The sequence below is a fragment of the Lolium rigidum genome, chromosome 4, assembly GCF_022539505.1.
Source record: "Lolium rigidum isolate FL_2022 chromosome 4, APGP_CSIRO_Lrig_0.1, whole genome shotgun sequence".
Taxonomy (NCBI): Eukaryota; Viridiplantae; Streptophyta; class Magnoliopsida; order Poales; family Poaceae; genus Lolium; species Lolium rigidum.
Window position 1 is genome coordinate 271,574,109 of NC_061511.1, and position 17,211 is coordinate 271,591,319.

General features: G+C 47.4%; 1 protein-coding gene across 1 annotated transcript; it reads right to left on the reverse strand.

Moving 5' to 3' along the window:
• Positions 1–386: 386 nt before the first annotated feature.
• Positions 387–3,432, reverse strand: LOC124707750 (succinate dehydrogenase subunit 4, mitochondrial-like). The gene is made up of 3 exons (XM_047239434.1): positions 3,255–3,432; positions 1,168–1,269; positions 387–1,077 (listed from the first exon to the last, which is right to left on the reverse strand). The coding sequence occupies exons 1-3, from the start codon at positions 3,420–3,422 to the stop codon at positions 712–714; spliced, it is 636 nt and encodes a 211-aa protein (XP_047095390.1). The 5' UTR covers positions 3,423–3,432; the 3' UTR covers positions 387–711.
• Between the last annotated feature and the right edge of the window lie 13,779 nt (positions 3,433–17,211).

Below are 17,211 nucleotides of genomic sequence, written 5' to 3' on the forward strand. Positions count from 1 at the left end.
AGCCCCAGTCTGCAGAGCAGAACAGAAGCAGTATTCTTCTGGTTTCATGTGTGAATTTCTCTCACGGGTTTCAACAAATAACAGTTACATCATAGGATACAGAAGTGACAGAGTCTGCATGCCTGCAACAATGTTTCCATGCATTTACCAAGTTCCTGCAGTAACTATTGCCGTACTGAAAACAACAACTGGAACAAAAAGCATTCAACAGCGACCATCAGCAAATTCACATTTTTAACAGCTGCAGAAGCAGCAACCAACTAATCAGCATATTTACAATACCAATATGACTATATGAGCAAATGACAACATTTTGTAGGACGGAGAGTTGTAAAACCTATAATGATAGTCGCACCTTCAAAAATATGGCGATAATTCACACTTCATGCAGGGAAAATATGTGTGCTTCCATCATGCAAGAAAGTACCAAATACAAGTTGCAGAGTTCATATGTTCTATTATTACAAAAAAAATTGCAGTCACCCATTTCCATGCCATGGTTCTTTCTTGGCAGAAACTAATAACCTCATCCATTAATAACAAGTGCATAGCCAAAAACAATATGAGAAAAGTAGGGAGGGGTAAATGTAGGTACAGGGAGTGTTCATGCGGGGAATAGAACCATCGCCCTAGCATGCATCCATGATCATTATTTTCTTCAGTGTACAAATGAGTGCATAGATCGTCACTTGAGAAACTAACATGGTGAACTCAGAACAGATTGAAGTACACGACAGTGTCCTTTGCCATGACCAGCAAAAGCAGCTTGAAGTATATCAAAGCCCACTTCCTGGTGATATCGTGGTGCACATAGTCCAGAAAGATCTCCTTGTTGAACATGTAAATCTGATGGTATACCGCAGCAACCATAAGAGATGTGCTTATGCTGTTTCTTGAGGTAAGAAGCAGAGCTGGGATCATGTAAAAAGTAACTTGTGTTGCTATCTCTGATCGACTGACTTTAGAGCTTTCGCTTGTCAATGGGCTGCTCCTAGGTTTAGCAATACTTGCTTCCAGTGGGCTGAATGCCACAACTTTAGGGAAGGCTCCTTCAGTCGCTTTCAGTTCATCCGAGACCTGTCAGACTTGGAAACATCAGATTCATGGGAAACAGTTTGGTTGGTGAAATAAGTGAAAAATCAAGAAACAGTTTGGTTGGTGACAAACCTGTGTCTTCTGCATGGGAGATCCATTGGATGCTACAGTAGAAAACCAACGCGGTAAAAACTGTGTGCCGCTGAGGTGTGATGTTGGCTCATATCCCAAAACCTACACATGCGTACATTAGACACAAGACCAAGAATCTGCAAACTAGATCATAACACACTTTATATTTCTTGAATAAAAAAGAAACCACATGACAAGGGCCAGTTCATTATTATCAGTAGCCTGAGTTTCAAATAGAAAAAACCTCAGTTTTCATTAATCAATCCAGAAAACAAATTTGTCTCTTGGCTTCTGTATTCCATCCAAAATCATATGTGTTCTACAATCCTACATTCCTACTGTCAACCATCAGCAAAGTCATGCAAACCCATGCCACCAACAACCGTGCATGCATTTGAGTAGAGAGAGTAGAGAACTAGAGAGGTGAGGGAATTTGGGAAGCCTGAGTGCCAGGCAGAGATGTAGGAAGTTAATTGCTGAGTGATGTGAAGTCTCGCGGTTGCAATAAAAAGCAAGCATGACCTCTAAATTTCCCTTTATGCAGTGTATGTTGTATGTCTTTGCCTATATTAAATTAAAAATATTCAGTATAATCCATGGTGTCCATACTAAAAAGCTTATATTCCCTCCGTCCCACCAAAAGTGTCTCAACTTTGTCAAAATTTGGATGTATCTACCTACTAGATAGTGTCTAGATACATCTAAATTTTAATAAACTTGAGACACTTTTAGTGGGACGGAGGGAGTACTAGATTACTTCTACAGAATGGTTAATTGTCAAGCGCACTTCACAATTTGGTCTGGCAAAAAGCAACATTTTATAATAGCATCGACAAGGATATGCCCCCCAAAAAAATCCAAACATCATATCTCCCGAGGTGTCATGATATAGGCTAGATGAGCTAACATGCAGATTGATATGTTGCTATACCTTTTCTCAACCATCGACATTCGATTATTAATCTTTGATTAACTGAACACGAAAATTTGTTTTGGAAACTTTACTAATTCTGAATATAGCCACAATATTATCATGCTTCCGCACATGCCCATTATGTCAGTTGACCATTTCTAGTGGAGGTTCGATGATTGAACCTGCTTAGAAGTACAAGAGAGACTCACTGTATTTTTTTAGGGACAAATCAAGAATTTTCGATTTATTTCAGTTACCATAACAGGGCATGGGGTGGAGATATAGAGGTATATTTCTGTCAACTCCGGAACAAGGATAATCTGAGTCTGCTAATTTTTAGGTACAAGCATTCTCTTGCGCATATTCATAACTAAATTTACAACCTGGGCAGTAACTGCCAGATGCCATCCAAATTCTAATTAACCTAATTCACAGTCATTAAAATGTGGAACAGATCTTGGCAAGCGGGAAATCATGGCATCACTTGGCAGTAGCTTTCTTGATTGTGGCAAAGACTCCATCCCAACTTCTGAGATACCATAGTGTCTTAGCGTAAAACTCGAATATGAAATTGGAAGTGTAATCACCCTTTGTTGCAGAAAAAACCCGTATCAGATTCACACTAGCTCCTGATGTTAAGTCACTGATCAGAGTAAAAACACAAAGCAGGAGCAACAAATATACAAATTTCCCCTCCTACTCTAGCCAAGTAGCCATTGGCAGATATGTGTGCATTGATGTTCCATGTACATGACTGGCATTGAAAATCCACTCCCGCAAATCGTAAACCATGTCAAACTCGCATATCAAAGGCCTAATACATGTCCTTTGTTTCTATACACTCTACCGCTATTTCACCATGTTATTGGATTCTAATAAACAGAGCTATATGCACTTATACTACATAGTGCAAAATATGTTAATACTTAATACATACTACCAAATACGGTGTACAATCAGAACCTCCAATATACAGACAAACAATTTTCCATCCTTCATAACGAACCGGACGAAATCAAACGACACATGCAGGATCAGATGCGATACATGCGTCAGATCAAAACACGGGCGGCCAGGGCATAACGCTCGCGATCAAGCACATCAAGACATCCCAGGTAGATTTATAAAAAAGAAGTCTACACTGAACACGGGCGAAAGGGATGGGGATACAAACCGTGCCGGGGCGGGGAGGGGATCCAGCCGCAGGGGACGGGGCGGCGGCGGCGGGGTGGCGCGGGAGGGAGGAGAGCGCGCGGGACCCGGCCAGGGGAGCTGGCGCCGCGTCCGGGCGGGAGAGGGCGAGGGCTAGGGTTCTGGATCGGGCGAGGAATCGTGACGCCATGGCGGCGGCGATGTCTGTCGTCGGCTACCCTGTTCTTTGCGTATGGTCGCGATGAGGACGGGAGGAGGAAGAAGAAAGAGCCAGAAGCTGGTCTTGGGCCCGGCCCTGGGCCTCGTGCTGGCATGGGCCTCAGAATGGAGGCTCAGAGATGAATGGGCCGCCCAAGCATTTGCTAACATGCCGCATGAATCAAGATGCAAATCTAATATCTTCGGAGGTGAACGAGCTCTAACCTAATTCTCGGTTAACCGGAATTAGCAAAATCGAATAAAAACCTAGAAGAGTTATAATCATTAGCGGAACTAATTCATAATTTGATCCTGGGAAACATATAAGTGCATTTTCATTGGTTAGTGTTTGCCAAAACAATTTTTTGTATTAATCATCGATGCATGTCAAGTTGTTGCTCCGAAAATGGTTACATGGTAAACAAAAACATGTCACCAACCTGATGTGGCATATCATTTGTAACTTCGTAAGTATGAATACTCGACTTCGTAAAAAAATATGTGCATGTTATACTTGAATTATGGCATCGGGTTAACGAATACATGAATTAACTCTCGGAGTCGTAGTGAACCTTTGGACTCTCACTCGGACTAACAACCGCGAAGATCTCAAACCAACACAACCAATTGAGAGCAGCTTACGCTCACGTATGAATTTCAAATCCACACAAGGAAACTCATGCAATACATGAATTGTAGGGGAGAGAAACAAAGGGAGGATATCAAATGACTCTCATATATATACCGGTTTCCTTCCCATAGCTTAGATGGTACACTCGGGCTTTGGTGAGGAGCTTACAACTTCAACTACGGGGGAATGGTTCTAACATTTGTAAATGGGGGAGAAGGGGATATTTAAAGGTCACACTCTGAAAGAACATCTCTCACATTATGTTTTGTGTGTTTGATGTCAGTATATGTGATACACTAATGTTTGTTTAAGTGGTACAGGGTTTACATAGATTCATATTTATGTGTGTTGGATTTGGTCGGTCTGTCAAAAAGATAACGACAAAAGTTGGCCGGGCCGGATAATCCGGGCCGGATATTGTTGAAATATCCGGCCCCCTGTTTTGGCTAAGTCTTCGAGGAAAAGCTGCGCAGTATGGGGGTCGGACATTTGCCGGATATTGTCCCGGTATTGTACCGGGGCCGGAATATCCGGGCCGGATATTTTGGAAATATCCGCCCCCCCGAATTTGGCTAAGGACTCGGAAGAAAAGCTTCTACGGCATAGGGCCGGACATTTGGCGGATAATGTCACGGTTTTGTTCCGTAGGCCGGATTATCCGAGGGGGGCGGATTATCCGGCCCTTACTTAGGCGGAATATCCGCCCCCGGAAGCTGCAACGGCTCTTTTTTGAGAGGGGGTATAAATACCCCCTTCTTCTACCTTGGTTGCTTGCTCAATCATTATACAAGAAATCTGCCAAGCCACCTCCATTAGAGCCACCTCAAGAAACACAAGATTTGCAAGATCTCCTTCCTCCCCCAACCAAAGCTCTTGATCTTTGGAGATTCGAAGGAGAAGACACCGATCTACATCCTCACCGAAGCGTTCTTCATTTCCCCCTCTCTTGTTTGAGGGATCTCATGCTAGTGTTCCTATTTGGTTCCCTAGTTGATTTGTTGTTGATGTGTTGTTGTTGATTGTTGTATTGTTACAGATTTGGGAGCCTCCAATTTGGTTGTGGATGTGTGCCCCAAGAACTTTGTAAAGGCCCGGTTTCCGCCTCGAGGAAATCCCTTAGTGGAAGTGGGCTAGGCCTTCGTGGCGTTGCTCACGGGAGATCCGAGTGAAGCCTTCGTGGGCTGTTGGTTTGGCTTGCGTAGCAACCACACTCCTCCAAACGTAGACGTACCTTACGTTGATCGCCAAAACCCACCGGCGGGCGGCGGCCTTGTCAACACCGTAGAGCCGGGAAGAGCCTAGAGCTGCGGCTGGCTGAGACCCCTCCGAGCAACGGCCCGCAATGCTCTTCCGGTCACACGCGGCGTTGCGAAGTGCAAGGGCGTGCCACCGACCTATACCGGCCGGGAAGGTGATGAGGATGCCTCGCTTAGTTTCTGCGGGGCATACATGTAAACGTTAAATACGAGCCTCGATCGGCTCTCAGGTTATCCTGTGAATCGGCTCAAAGAGCCGATCCACCCATGATCCGTACGGGGTGCACGAATACTTGGTGGTCATGCTTGATCAAGATGAAGCTAATGAGATCTACGACGATTTAGGGTTTTCACCGCATAATCGGATCATCCTACTCCAGGTTGGGCCTTGCGGCCACGCACGGTGCTCGTAAGCCGATCCTAAACAAGGCCAAAAAACCAACATGAAGTTGATCCTAGGAACATCCCGTTTAGGACTTGCGAACGCCACCCTACGTGCCACTTGGATCCTCCCCCTTTGTAAGGCCTAACTATTGCGGATATTAAACTAATCCTTGTAGAACAAGGAGCAATCGTAACGGATCGAGATCTACTAAATAATGATCAAGCGGGTGCCGCCCCCACACCGAGATAGGCGTGAGGGCGGCTAGATATGCAAGGGTTGCACTACGTAAGCATGCTTAAACGAAGAACAATGCTAACCCTAACACATCTAATGATAACTACGTTGCTCGCCATCAAAAACGCTTCGGTACGAGCAACGCATGAACAACGTGGGGATTGTGCTTGCCTAGATCGCAAGATGCGATCTAGGCGGCATGTCGCTACCCGATAGAAACCCTCGAGACGAAGGAGTTGGCGATGCGCCGAGATTGGTTTGTTTTGGGGTTGAACGTGAGTTGTTGTTTATTCCATAAACCCTAGGTACATATTTATAGTCCGGGGGACTTTCTAATGTGGGCGTGCACTAAACCGTGCACGAGATAAACTCTAACTTCTAAATCGATACACAATCTATTATGCTAAGATACACGGGCTAACTAGCCCAAATTCTCCGTGCAAGGCCGCTTCATAGATCTTCCATATATAATCTTCCAAGCCCATCTTGATCGCGGCCCACCTCCTGATCGCGGTTAAATCCTGGTGATAACACCTTCTTGCAAAGGGAGGGAACTACGGGAATCATCTCCGTGTCATCGCGTGCTCCACTCTCGGTTACCTCTATCCCACTCTATCTCCTATTGCGTAGCTATACCTTGCTTAGTTGATGTCCTTGTCATATAGGTAAATTCACTTAGTTGCATATCTAGAGAATTTACCTTTTGTGTCAAGCCTAAATTGAAAAAGAACTAAAAATTGGTTAGCACCTATTCACCCCCTCCCCCTCTAGGTGCGGCATACGATCCTTTCAATTGGTATCAGAGCCTCGGCTCTTATTTCGGGCTTAACCGCCTAAGAGTATGCCCCCGAGCTTCTTTAGTTCTTGCTGGCTAGATCGGCTTCTTTCCTTTGGTGAATCTAATGTCATCCATCCTTGACCTGATCCGTCCGCCCATGCTGCTTCTGATATTGTTCTTGAAGAGAGGATCCGGAGCTTTCAAAGCTTGCTCCATTGAGGAGTTCCTTCATACAAAATCTCCCTTTGTGCTCCATTGACCCTCCGATCGTAACGAGTTACTCCCCTTGAGTCGATGGCCATGCATCGGCTTTCATATCCTTAAGTCGATGCCTGTTGCATCGAGGCTGTGCTCGAAAATTTTCGAATTTTCACTTTTATTACGGCCGACCTGTGCATCGGCCCCCATATTCCAACACCCATCACCAGAAGATGAGATGCTTCTTATCTACCTGGGTGCCCCCCCGAGCCGATTCTGTCAAGAAAATTGATGGTATCGGCTCTGTTGGATAACATGTTGAACCCGGGCAGAATGGTGGGTAAGGATAATTTTGGCCGATTGCTGGAATCGGCCTCCACGTTGCTTGCTCGTTGAAGGTTTTGTAAGTTCTCTTCATAAATTTTTTGGGGCCGATCACAAGGATCAGCCTCTCCTGGTGTGCTCATTGGTTTGATCTTGCTACTTGGCCAGGCTGGATAAAACCAACCCAACCTCTGACTTGATGCGCTTGCTGTCGTCCACCTTGAGTGCTCCGTAGAGTCGTGGAGGGCTAAGCTGCGTCGGCAAGACGAGTACCATGTTTGTGCCGGCCGATGTCTCATTATCGGCTTTCCTCTGTTTAGGGCGCCACTCCATTTTCCGTGGACGACCCTCTTCATCCGGGGTTCGTCTGAACCTTTGCGGCCGAATCGGGCCGTGCCTTCCTTAGCGTATGCGAGTACAACCTTTCGGCTTCCTCTAGGCCGCGCAATCGCCGAACCCTGCGCTTTTGGGAACGGCTGAGTCCGTCGGGGCACCACCTTGGACGGTGGTACTGTCTTCTTCCACTTCTCCCTCGTCTTCGAATCCTCAAGATCTGCCCAACGAGGTGACTCGGCGCGTTTGCTTTGTGGCGGGAGAGGCCCTAGGCGCTCGAACACGGACACGTTGGCTGCCTCCTTCTTTTTCGGTTGCATTACGGGCAATTACCGATTGTGGGCAATCGGCTCATTCCTGAATCCCAGCGAGTGTACGAAGAAAGGGCGGTCCCAATGCCCGGCGTTGTCATCTTGCTCCCTTGATGCTTCCGTGGCACGGCGCTCGTGCTCCCCCTCATCGCGATTACGCCGATGATATCTTACGGCTTCTCTAGCCAAACGATCTCCTCTATCATCGTAATTGTGCCGTCGGCGTTGGTCATCTTGACTCACATATTTGTTGAGGAGGTGATCGAGAGAGTGGTCGGCGATATCTTATATTCTTCACCTCTCCCTCGGTGACATAGCGCTTGCCATCATGACGGAGCCGATCGCGTGGAGCGGCCTCCTCTGTATCCTTGCTATGAGAGCAGCTGCCCTCATCTCCATCTTTGCCAGAGTGGTTTCCAAGTCCTACCATGTTGATGCTGAACGAGGGACCCGGCTGGCAACCTTCAAGGTAGATGATTTCTACCATGTTAACGGCGGGGAAGGGTTGGGTGTCGACCTTCATGGCGTGCTGGTTGAAAATTAGCCGCCCCTTCTCTATCGCCGCTTGGATGTGCGACGCCACACCCGGCGGTCGTTGGTGGCATGGGAAAGCGAGTTGTGGAATTTGCGGTACGGCTTTCCGTTTAGCTCTTTCGCCGTGGGGAACTTGAGACCTTCGAGGAATCGTCAAGCTGTTTCTCCTTGAGCGGGAGGTCGAAGATTTGTTCGGTCTTGGTTATGTCAAAATCAAATCCCACAGGCGGCCACTGGTGGCTTTACCCATTTGCGGGCCACGGGGTTCCCCCTGAGTCCACTCGGCCACTTGCTATCTCTTGGCCTCCCGCAGGCACTTCATCCTCCTCCGTATCGACCATAACTACGCACGCTTGAACTTGTCTTGGTACAGGTCGGGGTGGCGCTGTTCATATGCTGATAGTTTCGAACCATGTGCGCCGGCGAGGATAATCTGCTTGGGAGGCCATGTCCTTGAGCTGTGTTGCAAGGCCCTGCTACGCCAACTCGATCGCTTCCTTTTCGGTTATACGAACCGAATAACATCGGTTCCTAAGATTCCTGAAGCGTCGGATGTATTCCGTCACCGTTTCCCGCGCTTCGACGTAGTTGTGCTAGATCGGCAATGCCGGACTCGGAAGCTTCGAATGGTATTGCATATGGAACTCGTTCTTCCAATTGCTTCCAAGACTGGATGGAGTTTGCTTGGCAAAGAGGTGTACCATCCAAAAGCCGATCCCGTGAGGGACTGTGAAAAGAGCCTCACGCGTAGCTGATCCGACACCGAAGCCGGTCCTAGTTGAGCCAAATATCGGGCCGACGTGCTCGATGGAGCTGGAGCCATCCGATCCACTCGAATTTGGAGAAGTCGGGGAGCCGATATTTAGGTGGCAGCGGGATCATCTCGTAATCGTCGGGTACGGCTTGGAATAGCCGATCGCCCTTCTTTTCGGCATCATGCCGAGCCGGTCTCTCGGTATGGTGCGATCGATCCGGCTGTGCTGGCCGTAGGAGTTGCACTCCGAAGGTCGCCGGGGTGGCGTACTTGGCCTGCCATGTTTGCTTTTCCGGCTACGAGCCGGCTGCGGGAGGCTCGGGCTCGGGAGTTTCGTCGGTGTGGCGTATTTAGTTAGCCACGTCCGCTCTGTCGCCGACGTTCCTCCGAGTCTTCGCCGGAGTCCCCGATGCTTGTGGCCTGGTTTGTGAGTGCCCAGTCACCACAATCCGGCACATACATGCACGCGTATCCATGAGGGATCTCCTTAGGCGCCTCCATTAAGAACTGGTAGTCACTAGGGTCGCCACCAATCCTGTAGACGAGGAATGCCGGTGTAGTCGGCACTTCAGTCAGTGCTGCCAACGCAAATGGCAGCGGTGGACGGGACTCGGAATGGCAACTCTCCTTGATGCGTCCCGAGAGCTGGTCCCGACGGCGAGTACCGGTGGCTCATGATCTCCTGGATCACGCGCGGAGCGACACGCTCCAACACGTTGACCAAGTTCTCGGAGTGGCGGTGTAGCGAGTGAGCCACCGGGTAGTTGATCTCCTGCCGCGGACCCACGGTGCGTTCCTCCGACGGGGTAGAGAGGTCTATCCCATCGAGCGCACCTTGCGGTGAGAACCCCTTCCATCCGATGCCACCGGAACGGGTTCTCCGAAAAGAGCCGATGAGGTCGGCTTCGAGGGTAGCCTTGATCTCGTTGTATTGCTTCTTGAGGTCGTCGGGCGGATCCCCGTAGGTGACGCGGCGTGCCGTCCGCCATCTCGGATGTAGATGGCGATGTGGTTGATGTAGACGATTGTCCCACCGGGCGTGCCGAGAATGTGTTGGCTGCCAAAACCCACCGGCGGGCAGCGGCCTTGTCAACACCGTAGAGCGGGGAAGAGCCTAGAGCTGCGGCTGGGCGAGACCCCTCCGAGCAACGGCCCGCAATGCTCTTCTGGTCACACGCGGCGTTGCGAAGTGCAAGGGCGTGCCACCTGACCTATACCCGGCCGGAAGGTGATGAGGATGCCTCGCTTAGTTCCTGCAGGGCATACATGTAAACGTTAAATACGAGCCTCGATCGGCTCTCAGGTTATCCTGTGAATCGGCTCAAAGAGCCGATCCACCCATGATCCGTACGAGGTGCACGAATACTTGGTGGTCCTGCTTGATCAAGATGAAGCTAATGAGATCTACGACGATTTAGGGTTTTCACCGCATAATCGGATCATCCTACTCCGGAGTTGGGCCTTGCGGCCACGCACGGTGCTCGTAAGCCGATCCTAAACAAGGCCAAAAAACCAACATGAAGTTGATCCTAGGAACATCCCGTTTAGGACTTGCGAACGCCACCCTACGTGCCCTTTGGATCCTCCCCCCTTTGTAAGGCCTAACTATTGCGAGATATTAAACTAATCCTTGTAGAACAAGGAGCAATCGTAACGGATCGAGATCTACTAAATAATGATCAAGCGGGGTGCCGCCCCCACACCTGAGATAGGCGTGAGGGCGGCTAGATATGCAAGGGTTGCACTACGTAAGCATGCTTAAACGAAGAACAATGCTAACCCTAACACATCTAATGATAACTACGTTGCTCGCCATCAAAAACGCTTCGATACGAGCAACGCATGAACAACGTGGGGCTTGTCTTGCCTAGATCGCAAGATGCGATCTAGGCAGCATGTCGCTACCCGATAGAAACCCTCGAGACGAAGGAGTTGGCGATGCGCCGAGATTGGTTTGTTTTTGGGGTTGAACGTGAGTTGTTGTTTATTCCATAAACCCTAGGTACATATTTATAGTCCAGGGGACTTTCTAATGTGGGCGTGCACTAAACCGTGCACGAGATAAACTCTAACTTCTAAATCGATACACAATCTATTATGCTAAGATACACGGGCTAACTAGCCCAAATTCTCCGTGCAAGGCCGCTTCATAGATCTTCCATATATAATCTTCCAAGCCCATCTTGATCGCGGCCCACCTCCTGATCGCGGTTAAATCCTGGTGATAACACCTTCTTGCAAAGGGAGGGAACTACGGGAATCATCTCCGTGTCATCGCGTGCTCCACTCTCGGTTACCTCTATCCCACTCTATCTCCTATTGCGTAGCTATACCTTGCTTAGTTGATGTCCTTGTCATATAGGTAAATTCACTTAGTTGCATATCTAGAGAATTTACCTTTTGTGTCAAGCCTAAATTGAAAAAGAACTAAAAATTGGTTAGCACCTATTCACCCCCTCCCCTCTAGGTGCGGCATACGATCCTTTCAATTGGTATCAGAGCCTCGGCTCTTATTTCGGGCTTAACCGCCTAAGAGTATGCCGGACGAGGAGCCCTCGGAAGGGACCACCAAGACGGTCTCCGTGGAAGACTTCAATTCATTGAAGTCCTCCATGGAAGCCCAAATGGAAAGCATGAAAAAGATGATTGCCGAGCTTTTGGCTCCGGCCCTTCCCAAGGCTCCTAGTGTAGAGGTAAAAGACACGGGTGCGTTAGATGAGGGAGAGGCTTCGGACTTACCCTCATCTACCAAACCCGTGGAAGGTGATAACTTAAACACTATCACATCTCCTAGGGGAACTAGTGGAGGTGAAAGCTACAATCGAGTAGCTCCACCTTTCCTATCTCCCGATATACCGGTTCCCCATCCCCATTTGAACATTCGGGGCGACCCACCTAAGTTTTCCGTTGATAATTTCGATACTTGGCAATTTGAGTTCCGCTCTCATGTTTGTAGTGCCTCCAATGAACTATGGAGAATCATCTTGGAGGGCTTCAAGCCATACAACCCCGACAAGTTGACTAGAAGAGAAGCAATTGATAGTCAACTCAACAACACCACCCTACACATGATTCAAACTAGTGTGGGGACACCGGAATTGCATCGTGTCCGGAACTACACCACCGCCAAGGAAGCTTGGGATGGCTTGGCCGCTAGTTGCATTGGAAGTGAGAGCACAAGGAGGAACAAGTATAATGCTCTTAAGAATAAAGCCGAAGGGTTCATGAGGCTACCGGATGAAGATCATGAAGTCATGTATGGAAGACTTCTCACCGTTGCCGATGCCTTCCGGATTATTGGTGCCACCCACATCAATGACACTTGGATCAAGGAGAAGTACATTGAATGCATGATGCCATTTGTACCTATTGATGTCAAGACTCTCGTGGGAAGGGAATGCTATTCCTCTCTCACCTCTCAACAAGTCGTGCATGAGATGCAAGCTCTCAAGGTGCTTGAGGAAACCTCTCATGATTCTCGCAATCGTGCTCTCGGGATGACAAAAGGTTCCAACCTTGCCTTGGCGGTCAATTCCGTTGAAGAAGTGATTCCTCAAGAATCTTATAGGGCATCTTGGAGTATGTCCTATCCGGAAGATTTGCAATGCCACTATCATGATCACATGGCCTTCCATGCAAAATCCTTTTGGGTTGATCCCTCCAAGGCCAAGGAAGACAACATCAAGAGGAACAACAAAAGTGGGTTCACTAGCTTTGGTCCAAAGACAAGATCATGCTACAATTGTGATGACAAGCGCCACTTCATTGCCGAATGCCCCTATGAGAATAGAGAGCTTCATAATGGGAGGCTCATTCCCAAGGACAAGAGCAAAGACTCAAAGGGCAAATATTCAAAAGCCCCCAACAAGAAGTTCTACAACAACAAGACCAAGAAGGGCAAGAGGCCCTCAAGAGTTGTGCTAGTAAAAAGGGAAGAATATTCATCCGATGAAGTTGAAAGCTCTAGTGGTGATGAAGATGAAGAAAGCTCAAAGGAATTGGCCGCCATCGTCACCACCAACATACCCTCTTCATCTGTCTTTGAATCTCCCAATGAGAACCCTCATATCAAGAATGCACATTGCTTCATGGCAAGGTCCTCCTTGGACACACCTATTGTGCTATCAACTCAAGAAGAGTATACCTCCGGAGATGATGATGTTGATGATGAAGAAGATGCAACCTCTAATGGATTGGTCGTTCTTGCCTCCCTCTCCACTAACTCTTCATCACCAAGTGAATCTCCCAATGAGGTCATTCATGTGGAGGAAGAAAGTTGCCTCATGGCTCAATCCTCCGAGGTATCATCTCCAAGTCCCTCTATGCCTAACATATCTAGTGATCTAGGGGTTGATGATGCTAGTCTAAAAGTGAAACAAGAAATGCTAGATTTTGATGATTTCATTCTCAACCTACAAGGTAACACTAAAAAGCATGTTTCAAACCTCATGGTTCGTTTAGCTCAACAAAGTGCTATGCTTGAGAAAAAGGGTCAAATAGAGAGAGAAGACTCTCTCGAAATCCATGCTCTTAAAAATGCTCTTGAGGAAAGTCAAGAAACTATAGCTTCTCTTGAGGAGAGGCTAGAAACTCTCGAAGAGCCTCAAGATAAAATTAACAAGCTCACTAAAGCTAGAGATCTTGCTAGGGCTAAGTCTAAAGTGTTTAAAAAGGAAAAGGCCAAATTTGAGGTTGATCATGAGAAACTTGTGAAGGATCTAGATGAACTAGACAAAGCTCACAAAGCTTTGAAGAGTGAATTCACTCTCCTATCCAAATCCTATGAGCAACTTCAAATTAGGCTTGCTTCATATGATGTGCCTAGTTCCTCTACTCCTCTATGTGATCATGCAAATATTGTTGAGGAAAATGCTAGGTTGAAGGATGAACTTGCTAAGGCCTCCTCTCCCCAAAGTAAACTTTCTTTGGATGATCTTTTGAGTAAGCAAAGATCAAACAATGGGAAGGAGGGCCTTGGTTATAATGCCAAGGCAAAGAAGGCAAACAAGCAAAAGGCCAAGCCCGCACAAGAGAAGAAGAAAGACGTCACTAATGGTGAAGCCTCCAAGGGCAAAACCATGAATGATGATGATGCGGGAATTGCTAACCCTCACTATGTTTTATTTAAAGATTATTATGGTGATGTTTATGCTAAATATGTTGGCCCATATGATGGTTATGTTGCTTGGTCTATTTGGGTCCCAAAGACCCTTGTTGCTAACAAAAGAGGACCCATTGCGAAATGGGTACCTAAATCCAAGAATTGATCTCATGTAGGACTATGCCGCCGGAGGTTCAAAATGGGTACTTGATAGTGGATGTACAAGTCATATGACCGGCGGCAAGAACCTCGTCAAGGAGTTGAGGCCTAACATTAATGATATCACAGTCTCCTTTGGCGATAATTCTACATCCGAGGTATTGGGTTTTGGCAAGGTTGTGGTTGCACACAACATTACTCTTGTGGATGTCATGCTTGTCAAAACCCTTGGTTACAATTTGCTTTCCGTTTCCGCCCTTGGCAAGATGGGTTTCGCCGTCTTTATTGATAATGATATTGTGGTCCTCTTGTGGAGCAAGACTCTAAAAGTCGCTTTCGTTGGGTATCGCGAACACAACTTGTATGTGGTGGACTTTTCGGGGACCACCACGACAAGTGCGATGTGCCTATTCGGAAAGGCGGACGTGGGTTGGTTGTGGCATCGCCGCCTAGCCCATGTCAACATGAGAACTTTGCAAAGTCTTCACAAGGGGAACCATATTGTGGGACTAATGGAAAATGTGTCTTTTGCCAAAGATCGTGTTTGTAGGGCTTGTGTTGAAGGCAAAATGCATGACTCTCCGCATCCAAGCAAGACTATCATCTCTTCCAAGAGGATCTTGGATCTCCTTCATGTGGATCTATTTGGTCCCGTTACTCATGCAAGTCTTGGTGCGAAGAAACATTGCTTGGTGATTGTTGATGATTACTCAAGATACACTTGGGTCTACTTTCTCAAGACGAAAGATGAGACTCAACAAATATTCATTGACTTTGCTACCGAGGTGCAACGCCAACACAACCTCCTCATTATGGCAATAAGAAGTGACAACGGCTCCGAGTTCAAGAACTACACACTCAATGATTTTCTTAGTGATGAGGGATTCGTCATCAATATTCCGTTGCTTACACCCCTCAACAAAATGGTGTTGCGGAGAGGAAGAACCGGACTCTTATGGATATGGAAAGGTCTATGATGGCGGAGTATAAATCCCGCTATAACTTTTGGGCCGAAGCCATCTCCACCGCTTGTCACTCCTCCAACCGGCTCTATCTCCGCAAGGGCTTGAACAAGACTCCATATGAAATACTCACCGGGAACAAGCCTAATATCTCATACTTCAAGGTGTTCGGGTGTAAGTGTTTCTACAAAATCAAAGGAGTTCGTTTATCTAAATTCGCTCCTAAAGCTTTGGAGGGTATATTTGTTGGTTACGGTGCTGAGTCTCACACTTATAGAATCTTTGATATAGCCTCCGGGATTATCATTGAATCTTGTAGTGTGATGTCTACGGGAGCTTCTATTCTTGTAGACAGTGTTGGGCCTCCAAGAGCAGAGGTTTGTAGAACAGCAGCAAGTTTCCCTTAAGTGGATCACCCAAGGTTTATCGAACTCAGGGAGGAAGAGGTCAAAGATATCCCTCTCATGCAACCCTGCAACCACAAAGCAAGAAGTCTCTTGTGTCCCCAACACACCTAATAGGTGCACTAGTTCGGCGAAGAGATAGTGAAATACGAGTGGTATGAATAAGTATGAGCGATGGCAACGGCGCCATAAAAGTAGCTTGCCTGGCGTTTAGTTGATGATGGTAATATGGTAGCGGTAGTAACGCGATAAAACATGATAAACAAGCGGCGATAGCGATATTTAGGAACAAGGCCTAGGGAATAGACTTTCACTAGTGGACACTCTCAACTTTGATCACATAACGGAATAGATAAATGCATACTCTACACTCTTTTGTTGGATGATGAACACATTACGTAGGATTACACGAACCCTCAATGCCGGAGTTAACAAGCTCCACAATTCAATGTTCATATTTAAATAACCTTAGAGTGCAAGAAAGATCAACACGACTAAACCAAGTACTAACACGGCATGCACCTTTGTCACCTTCACACTATGTAGGAGGAATAGATCACATCAATACTATCATAGCAATAGTTAACTTCACAATCTACAAGAGATCATGATCATAGCATACGCCAAGTACTAACACGGATGCACACACTTTGTCACCATTACACCGTGCGGGAGGAATAGAACTACTTTAATAACATCACTAGAGTAGCACATAGATAAATTGTGATACAAAACACATTACAATCATAAAGAGATATAAATAAGCACTTCACTACGCCATTCATAACGGTGAATAAGTATTACATGAAATATAGCCTAAGAGACCCACACGGTGCACACACTTGTCACCTTTACACACGTGGGACAAGGAGTCTCCGGAGATCACATAAGTAAAATTCACTTGACTAGCACAATGACATCTAGATTACAAGCATCATCATATGAATCTCAATCATGTAAGGCAGCTCATGAGATTATTGTATTGAAGCACATAGGAGAGAGATGAACCACATAGCTACCGGTACAACCCAGAGCCTCGATGGAGAACTACTCCCTCCTCATGGGAGCGACGGCGGTGATGAAGATGGCGGTGGAGATGGCGGCGGTGTCGATGGAGAAGCCTTCGGGGGCACTTCCCCGCTCCGGCGGGTGCGGGAACAGAGACTCCTGTCCCCCGGATCTTGGCTTCGCGATGGCGGCGGCTGCGGAAGGTTTTCGTATCGTGGTTCTTCGCATCGGGGGTTTCGCGACGGAGGCTTTAAATAGGCGGAAGGGCAGCCTCGGAGGGGGCCTGGGGGCCACCACACCATAGGGCGGCGCGGCCCCCCTCGGCCGCGCCGGGGTGTGGTGTGGGGCCCCCGAGGGCTTCCCTACGGCGGCTCTCGGGTGTTACGGATGGTTCGGGAAAAATAGGAAC